Here is a 10,511-nt window from a genome sequence, read left to right as displayed (position 1 = left end):
TGAGATTGTTACTCTTTAGAATTTGTTTATTCTACATATATAAATCGATTGATTTGCCTTGCTGTTTAAAATATATTGATTCTACATAGATTAATTTAAGGGGAACAATAAACATACAAGCACATTCAAGTTGTTCTCCTTTGAGTAGGAGTACAAGCTATTCTGAACATTTCTTTATCTTACCTCATTACCAGGCCTGATTGAACTATGACAGTTTTTTTATTAGTCAATATCTGGTATTCTCATTCTCATTCACCTTGTGTACAGACAGTTTCCTACATGGTCAATGAATGAAACATGCATCCCTGTCGTTGGTTCACATATTAGGTACGTGTAATGGTAATGTAGGATTGATTGTGTGGTGATTAATAATGATGGAATCTTTACGAGACGATTAATAATAAAGAGTTTATCATACAAGAATTTCTTAATTTTAGAGACTATCCTTAAATAGTTCAATTTTTATTTTGCTCTTACACGTATTGTTATTTCATATTCTACTACATACTAATACATAGATTACTAAAGTAACTTGATGCGAGTATTATTTAATATTGTCAATCAAACATTGAGGCTTGTGATTATTTTTTCTTATGCAGCCAATCAGACACAACATTAGTCATGTGACAATTATTTTCTTTTAACGCGGGGTTTTATACTAGGGTTGATAAAGCCAAAATAATCAAACAAACAATCGAAAGGCTAATGCCTAATATGCTCCATCTAAAAATTTTGATATCACCTCTCTTCTTGTAAAACTAGTTTTAGTGTTATGAAAGTGTTGGGACGGGATTCGGAGGTCAATCTTTCTCTATTGAGGGTATAACTATTTCATCAATAACTGGTTCGTCAAAACTGAATACTCTTAAGATTGGTCTCTTCCACGCATCCTTCATCTAAAACAAGAAAAGAATAAAGACAATTTGTTTCAAACATTAACGATTAGCAGCAATAAACAACTATAGCTATGTGGTCTCTGTCAACCAACCACGTAGGGTCTGTATTTAATTCTAGCTAGACCAGTGTATGCATGGGAGCCCAAGTAGGAGCAACGGTCAATTTCTTCTTTTAACGATTGTGTTTAAGTCAATTTGTGCACATTTACTCGACTATTCTATTAATATTTGTTATTTCTACTCGCACGAGCTAGTAACTGTCTAGGAAGGTTTAAATTGATGGCAAAAAATATGACCTAAGGTTCTTAATTTCTGCTGAAATTAGGATGGCAATGCGTCGGGCGGGCTACTTAGCTTAAATTATCATATCCATTTTTTGGCCCACCAGGAGCGGCTTAAGGGGAGGCTAGTAAAAGATAAAACTTACTTGCACCTGGTATTTATACCAAACCAATGAATTATGTTTTGCGTATACCCTTTTAAGTGCACGACCATAGTTAAGTGAAATGTATTTTTACTTCAATTTGTTAATTCTTAAGGTTATTTAATTAGTTTGGTGTAAACATCCAGTGTTGGTAAGTATTTACTCTATTAAAGCCTTTGTTTTAGGCCCCTAAAACTTTAATTAAAAAAACGATGTCGGAACTTCTGGAAATTTCCTTATTAATTGTGTAAACCTCTGAAACTATTAAAATACGATGTCGGAAGTGTCACGATTAAAATTCGATTATCTAGATCAATATAATGTGCAGCTTTTTTTTTCTTCTTTGCAACCTACCTTACATTTTCGAGCAGTAGATGAAAGGAACATACTTTCATTAATTTATGATCGTACAGACCTAAATTAATCTAATTTTTAATCCAGAAATCATATTGATCGAACTTACTAACTCAAGAAAGAAGAAATACTTAATCGGTGGATTTGTTTAGAGAAATATCACTTTTTTTTTATAGAGGATGTGCAGCTTCAGCCAGAACTTTAAGATATGCTCTAACAGTTTCATCTTTCTTCTTCTTTTTCTTCTTATTTTTATGCTATAAATAGTAGTGATACTTCAACGTAAGACCTTTGCCTGATACCATACTGAAGTATGTGATCAGCTTATCTCAAAGTTTGAGTGATTAGAGAAAAACTAAATTAATTTAGGTCTGTATGAGCATAATTATTTTATTGATGTGTGAGCTATAGGTCATGAGTTCGACCCGTGGAATCAACCACTGATGCATCAGGGTAGGCGGCCTACATCACACCCCTTAAGATGTGGCCCTTACTCGAATTCTAAGATTAGAGCCGTCAATATGTGCTTGGCCCGTTGGGCTAGCCCAGCCCAGTCCAGCCCGTGATTTAGCAGGGCCGTGCTAGAATTTTTGGAGTCCATTTAGAAACGAGGTTTTTAATCCCAGCCCGAGTAAGCCCGTGGCCCGTAAGACTTGATTGAGGCTGGGCTGGGCCGACCCGTGGGCCTCATAAAAATATGCATTTAAAATATATAAAATATAAAATTATACACATAAAAAATATCAATAAGAGTATCTAAGCTTAAAGTTTATTAAGCTCATCATATTAAGAGATCAAAGTCTTAAAACGTTAATTAATTTTAAAAATTTAATTATTCTTAATATTTGACTAATTAATATTGCATAGGAATTGTAGATGTAGATGAAAGTGAAGATATTTAGAAGGTGTTTGGCTAAGCTTATAAGCTGGTCAAATTGGCCTATAAACACCATTTGGCTTATTTACGCGTTTGGTAAACACCCAAAGTGCTTATAAACTAAAATCAGCCATAAGTTATAAGTTGGTCACCCCCAACTTACGGTTTTTCAGCTTATAATCACTTTTAGTTTGACCAACACTTTTACTAATTTATTCTTAACAATATTTTCTAATTCACAAAATACTTTTCCCAAAATAAATTTCTTGACTTTCTCTTCATTCCATATTTGTTGTTAATTAATTTTTTGCGAAGAAATTTTTTAATTTATAATCTTTTGAAAAAAAAAATTCAAGGGTATTTTATTCATTTTAACAAAAGAATAGCTTATCAGCACTTTTTATCAAACACATCAACTGCTTATTATCAGTTTCAACACTTTTATCCAAACACGTAAATGCTTATTTTAAAAATAAGTTTCAACACTTAAAAAAACTTTTCAGCACTTGAAGCTTATCAGCTATTTACAATCAGCTAATCCAAACGGGCTCTAAGGCAACCTTCTCACAAGCGAATTCAAATGTGTTTGATGAAGATGATGTGTTGGATATCCCGTAAGCATCATGGACATTCTCTTGAATAGTTTATTTTGAGTTTTCACTTTTAGTGAATGAAGTATTAGTCTTATCTTTTACTTTTTTAGTGTTTATCATATATTGGAACAAATTAAGTTTTGTGAAATTTTTCCAATAAGATTTTTTTAACTTTTAAATATTTATCTTTTTTAGGTTAGAACTTAAAGAAAAAAATATAAAATTATATTTTAAAAAATGATGGACAGGCCTGTGGGGGGCCTGCAGCCCACATAGGCCTGGGATGTGCTGACCATTATAAGGCTCATCAAAATGGTGGGCTAGTCCAATCCATCCCGTCAATTGCTAAAGCCTATGTAGGCTAGGCTGGGCTAGCCTGGCCCCGCCCATATTAACAGCTCTACACAAGATGCTTCGTACATTAGGCCGCGCTTTCTTCAGATACATTTGGCATGATGCTAGAACCTTTTTCGTAGAAGGTTATTATGCTATTTACCCCAATTTGTATGCTCAGACGAATTTTGAGCATTCCAAAATGATTTTGCTGGTTGTATATAAAAGTTAAACTTTGATATACGTAATCACTTCCAATATGCTACCAAGCAATAATAGCTAGTCATATTAATTAGTTTGTTGGCCCCCTTCTATGCCAATTCCGACTTAAAACAAGTCACTTTAATTTTATATTAGTTTTATGGAATTTCACATTTTAGGATGGTGTATTTCTCGTGCCCTTTAAGTACAAACTTAATCATTTTCCTGTTTCCTTGGACAGGAAAAATATGATGAGAAGAGATTTTGCAGTAAATAAAAACAAGCTTAAAGCAGTTCCAGACTTCCAATCAAACAAACAAACTAATGGATCAAATCAACTTGTATATCATGTTCTCTATGCTGCAACAAACACCTTGACAACCAGAATTACGTTTATATTTTAGTTTTCACCGACTATGTTCACAAAAAAGTCAATATCAGGCAATTATATGCCTTTGGATTGACACAAATGAATCTAGTTTTCTCATAATGTGCAAAGAGAAGGACGAGAGACTGCATATATCGAGTAATATAATGCAGAACTTGTTCATTGCGCGCCTTAGGGAAGAACATAGAGAGTTGAGGCATAATATGTTAGACAGCAAAGAATAAGAGGCCGGTCAATTACCAACAAGCTTTGCCTGAAGAAGAAAGACACAACAGAATAGTATTGGTACCAACTGTTGTTCAACACAACAACAAAAACAACAACAACAACAACAACAACAACAACAACAACAACAAAAACAAAACCAGTGTAATCTCACAAGTGGGGTCTGGGGAGGATAGTGTGTACGCAGCCTTACCCCTGCCTTGAGAAGGTAGAGAGACTATTTCCGATCTGTTGTTCAACACCACGGCAACAAAATAGCATGTCCGATGATATAGAAAACTAACAGCATCACATACATAATCACATAGTTGTAAAATGGAAAAACAAATAAGAAGAAACCTAGAAATAAGTAGAATGATTAAGCACTACAGAGTAGTCTAATCAGGCAATTTCTCCTGCTTGGTGTCAATAATAGCAGCATTCTACAAGGCAAGAGAATCGCACACTATAACCTTTTTTAGTTTTACTATCATACTTTGTTTTGTTTCTCTTCCTATTAAAACTGATTCTCTTCATTCATATCTTACCATGTAGAATAAGGAATCAAACAACAATATTTGTAGAATTAAGAGGTAATCATAGCATGCATCCAGACTCTGGGTTCCAGAGAAAGAAACTGAATGAGTCACTTAATTCCCGTGCCTCCGTAATTACAGCTGATTGGCTTCTCAAACAGATTTGACTATGAACATCTCCAGGTGATATCAAAGCATTCAAACAATCGTTCTGGTCATCTTATTATCTTGCTTCTACACTACCGCTTTTCTTTTTCATTACTGTTGTGCTTATGCATTCCTTGAGCCGAGGGTCTATTGGAAACAGCCTGGTAAGGTCTGCGTACACACTACCCTCCCCAGACCTCACTATGTGGAATTATATTGGATACGTTTTTGTTGTACTCTCTGTCTAGAGGCTGAGACTTCAGATGTTAGCACCAAGGTCTAAGGTGAAAAAGAAGAAAGAATGCGATTGAAGTTTTAAATGGAAGCCAAAACTTTAGACGTGAAATGTCAAATGGCATGACATTTTGACTATTATAGGTGAAGAGAGATACTAACAAAGTACATAAGCAACTTCAGCAAACAAATTAGATGTAGTTAAACAATCCAATTTCCTGATGGTAAGCATTAACAGGAAATTAGAGTTTCAAGCATGACTGCTAGGAAAGCATATTAGCATCCGCACAACCAGAAGATATGGGATTGTGTAAGGATAAATTTACGGAGAGATATCACATGGCCAAAAAAGAACTAGCATTATCCGACTAGGTGACCTGGAAAGAAATTAGCATTACTCATAAGTGTCTCATTCAGTGCTTAGAGTAATTAGTAACCGTTCTTCTTCTTCTTCTTTTTTTTTTCTTTGAGGCTGGTGAGGGGGAGATGGAGAGTGGAATTCTTAGCTATAAAATAACCAGCCCAGTTCTGCAAATTATTTCAGCAAACAGAATATATGCAAGTGAATATAGATCAGTATACAAAGTCATCGAGTATGCAAATATGAAGATGAGGAGATGACATTTTCAAAATAAGCACAGAGAAATTTCATCGATGTTATATTTTCTCTTTTTGTTAGCTAAGTCAGAGTATTGCACAAAGATTCTTTTGTACACATTTGTACATGGGAATTTTCTATTTATAGAATTAATCACCATGTCTAAGAAAAGTCAGGAGTTAATAATTACTTCTCTTTCATGAAAAAGTTGTTTACATTATTTGTACTATTGTAGAGATGGAAATATAGTTTTGAACTTACATGATATGCTGGACATGCTAGATAGCATAGGATTTTGATGTAATTGAGCCAGCACTTTGTCTGTAAATTTCTCAGTATCAAGCTGATACTGTTTCTTAATAAAACCTTACCTTATAAAAAAATTATTACTTCTCTTTACTTCCAGTTAATTTAATGTACAAAATGATATCCTTTCAACTGGACATTATGGAATTACAAAAGAATGTTTTGTATAAAAGAAGATGTGCGATGGAATTCGAATTATAGCCAAATTCCCACCATCAGTACAACTTTACTTTGTTTTTTGTTAGATGTTAATATTCATGAAGCAGAACCATCAGATATATAGTACTATACAATAACATCCAAAAACTAAAAAGAAAATAGAGGAAAACCAAAACAATCAAATTGCATAAGTTCGACTGACCTTTTGAGTGAAACAAGTTACAACATGTGCCACATAACACGCATGATGGCAAACAAAATGATGACGTTCAGTCGCAGCACAATATATGAATCTTGTTCTATGAAGGCTTAGGCTAAATCACCACCACTCTGTTGCCACAAATTGATGATATCGGTAGCCTGATTAAGAAGAATAATCATTTGCTTCTGTGATATCCAGGGTTTACTCTCCAGCATGATTTTAAGCTCCTCCCAAGCATCTTTTCTAGGCCAAAAATAATAGGGGCTCAATGGAATCGTACCATGACCAGGAATTACCTGGTCCAGTGCAATCCCAATGTTCTTCTCCATCCAAATAAACTTCAACACTAGCCTAGGTTTCTCCAACGGCTTAACTACCACTCCAAGCTTCTGTACATACATCAGATAGTAAGAGTCAAACACCAGACTGAAAACGTTGCAAATATAACTAACTATATAAAAGTCAAACACCACAATAAAGATATTACATGACTAACCAAATCAAAGTATTCAAGCAAACAGATGTAGTGGATTGAACTTCTATCTATCAATTTGGTCCAAGAAAAAGATAACAAATAGGCATAAACCCCAAGCTAGTAGGCGTTGGCTGTATGAATCCTCAATATCATAAATGCTCTGTATGGTCCATAGTTTTTCAATACTCCGTACTTGAGGATTATCTAACACCAGGGATTCTCTAATATATTCTAGTGGTTATATTATAATATACTACTCTCTCCGTTTCAATTTATGTGAGCCTATTTAAATGGGCACAAAGTTAAAGAAAAAGAGAAGGCTTTTGAACTTGTAGCCTAAAATGAGGCACATATATTTTATATGGCTATAAATTATTGCATAAAGGTAAATTGTTTCCAAATATGGAAAGGGGTCATTCTTTTTGGCACGGACTAAAAAGGAAATAGGCTCACATAAATTGAAACGGAGGAAGTACGAGTTTTCTGATAAGCACTAATCGTTTACTTGATATCACTTATATGGATTTTCAACATCCATTGTTTTCTATTGTTTGCTAGACCTGGCTGGATTCCTGTATATTCTAAATCTTTTGAAATAATTTCTTTCCATGTAATTTTAGTACTACCTCTTCCTCTTTAACATCTTCAATCACCATGTTTTCACATCTAAGAACCGGTGCATCTGAAGGCCTACGTAACACACGGCAAAACCATCTCAAGTGACATTCTCTCATTTATCCTCTATATATGCTCCTTGGCCTTCTGTAACATCTTTATCTCCGTGATGCTCATCTTGTGGATATGTTGTGCTTAAAACGCCCAACAATCACTCTCATTCAACATTCAGGCTTATAGTCGTTCTATGGAACTTGCCTTTCATTCTGGTACCTATCACAAAATACTCCTATCGCGCTCCTCCATTTCAACCACCCTACTTAATGTTATCCGTAACCTCTCCATCTACCATTTCATTCTCATGAAACATTGAGCCTAGATATCTAAGCTATCAATATTTAGTACCTCAATTCAATCTAATCTTACCCGAAGTTCCTTACTCTCTAAAGTGCTTCTCCATAGCTTGAGCTTGTGATTGACACCCTCATCGTATCATCAATTAGCACAATATCGTTTGCAAAGAGCATGCACCATCGTACCTAGCCTATATACTGTTGGTTATATCATACATAACAAAAGTAAATAGGTATGAGCATAGTGCACAGACCTGGTGCAAACCCATGGTAATGGGAACTCCTCCACCGCTCCTCTCACTTGTGGCAGCTCCATCGTACATATCCTTTATAACATTTATATTTTTGACATGAATTCTTTTCTTTTCCAATACCTACCAAATGACACTTCTCCGTGCTCTATCATATGCCTTCTCTAAGTCAATAAATTTTTCTCCCTATAAATTTTTATCAATCTTCTTAGAGAAACAACCAGACCCACGGAGATTGTTGCAGCCATAATTAAATAAAAAAATGTTTCACTACAATATCTTAAAAATTAAAACTTTTTTATATTTCCGGTCAAGATTGTCCACGCCTGAACTATATGTTCCCACTGGACAAGTACCAGATAAATGTAGGAAAAAGCAAGTAGGAAGTATCCACCTAACTTCATTTTTGTTTAGCCTCTACTAGATTCTTACATGGTTTCATGGACTTCATTCTAATTTTTATTGACTGCTGGGATACACCTTTGGGTGCAACAACGTACAAAATTCAGGAGATGGTTCAATTCACACAATTCAACAAAAAGGTAAAGAATTGAACCAAAATTACCTCTTTTTGAAGAGGAGCTGAGGAGACAGAATCTTGCGTTGATGTTTCTTCAGCAAAAGATACGGCTGAGGTTGCAAAGACGCCAAGATTTCTTCTGGGTTTAAGTGCTGAGACATTGAAAGGTCGAGAAAGAGACTGCTGCTGCTTTGTAAAGGAGACAATTTTGGGTGAAAAGTATTTCTGAGAAAAAAACGCAGGAGCCCAATTCACGGTGGGCTGTGTAGCTGCTGATAACATCATCTTCAACTGCTAATATATTTCTTTGTTAAAGAGGAGAGGGAGAGAGAGAGGAAACTCCTATGAAGAAGACATGCTCTGTCTTTGTGTCATGTTCAAATGTATAGTATATGGATAAGAATACTTTTGTTTTTTCGAAGGCCCAGGCCCAGAGTTCCTTAATACCCCGGCCTGACATATTTCTCTTATGGATTTTTATATGGAATTTTTCCTAGTTATACTTAATTATAACCATATCTATTATTTGTATAGAGATTTCTTCTTAATTACATAGTATATTTATATTTATAATTTATATAGAAGAAATATAGGTATGTCTGCCATCCACACCAGAATAAATAGAGTTTTCTGAAAAAACTTGCTAGTGGAGGAAGACCTCCTTGGGATAAGAGACATAGACTAAAGAAAAGCCAAAAAGGTTCTTTTGTGTATAATCCTGCATAATCTCGAATGTTATTAGTTCCGGTACGTAGACCAAATAATATAATGCAAGCAAAAGTTTCTAGATTCATGGAGATATAGAACATCATATAAGGTATCATGCTTGCGTATCCATCATTTGAGTCTCTAACAATTATTCCAATAATTACATTATTCATTTTAGACTCCAATCTTCCTCATTTTCTCGCTCCATCTCTTCTAAAACAAGGCATGATTAGATATTGGACATATAAATTACCCCTCGTTGTTGGTGTTGGTTGGAGTATCAAATCGGGTTCAACGGTGGATCTATGTTATGAGTTATGGATAATTTAGCACCAATTACCGTTGGAGCTAAATACTATTACTTATATAGAAAATTTAATAATTCTTATAAATACATCAACTGAGCACCCAATCTCAGTAGTAACATCTAGATTAAGAATAGTTGAGTAAACATTACTTAAAAATCCTGGATCTGGCATTGATCGAGTTGTTCGTTACATCCAAAAACACCAATATTGAGTTGCAGGGCAGTGTATCAAGTAGTCGATGCTTCTTGTATTGGTGAAAAATAGGCATGACACGTGGACTAATGATGTAGTGACAAGTGGCATTTGTATCAGATTATTAAAGAAGAATGGTGAGGCACGAACAAAACACCCATGAGATTTACTGAAGGAGGTACCTTATCTACCAACTAGGATAGATGAAATAGGCATGAGATGCATGAAAGCCATAAAAAGGGAAAAATTCATGAGCAGTACCATCACGATCTCATTTCTCTATAGGCCGTGATGGCGCCCTAGGCAAGTCAACAGTGAGCTAATCATGCAAATTTCACTTTTTGATAAATTTTCAAGTAGTTTAAGTTCCATTTATTAAGAAGATAAGGAGTAAAAAAATTAAATAAGAAAAACGAAGACTAATGAAGGAACAAATGCAGTGAAATGATTACTCCAAAATCATAAAGTCTACCAGTATGTATGCCAAGACCTGGTGTCAGAAGTGTATGAGCAACTAGTAGAATATATAAAACTCTAACCGCTGTCTGAAATAAAGTAGACAGAATATAAATACAAAAGAGAGACTCTAGGTGCTGTAGAACAGCTCAGAAAGTAGCTCACCACTAGGCCTCAGTGT

At 34.8% G+C, this 10,511-nt stretch overlaps 1 protein-coding gene across 2 annotated transcripts; it reads right to left on the bottom strand.

Annotated features, from left to right (window-relative positions):
* Window positions 1-3,986: 3,986 nt before the first annotated feature.
* On the bottom strand, window positions 3,987-9,048 carry LOC104215595 (small ribosomal subunit protein cS23-like). 2 transcript variants are annotated; one of them, XR_011402345.1, is made up of 3 exons: window positions 8,712-9,039; window positions 6,453-6,841; window positions 3,987-4,319 (listed from the first exon to the last, which is right to left on the bottom strand). XR_011402345.1 is itself a non-coding variant. In XM_009765440.2 (2 exons), the coding sequence occupies exons 1-2, from the start codon at window positions 8,949-8,951 to the stop codon at window positions 6,560-6,562; spliced, it is 522 nt and encodes a 173-aa protein (XP_009763742.1). In that variant the 5' UTR covers window positions 8,952-9,048; the 3' UTR covers window positions 6,410-6,559. The 2 variants fall into 2 exon arrangements, 1 of the variants encoding a protein (XP_009763742.1); XM_009765440.2 differs by lacking the exon at window positions 3,987-4,319 and having other exon boundaries at window positions 6,410-6,841; window positions 8,712-9,048.
* Between the last annotated feature and the right edge of the window lie 1,463 nt (window positions 9,049-10,511).

The sequence above is a fragment of the Nicotiana sylvestris genome, chromosome 9, assembly GCF_000393655.2.
Source record: "Nicotiana sylvestris chromosome 9, ASM39365v2, whole genome shotgun sequence".
NCBI classification, from domain to species: Eukaryota; Viridiplantae; Streptophyta; class Magnoliopsida; order Solanales; family Solanaceae; genus Nicotiana; species Nicotiana sylvestris.
This window is presented reverse-complemented; position numbering and strand designations above follow the sequence as displayed.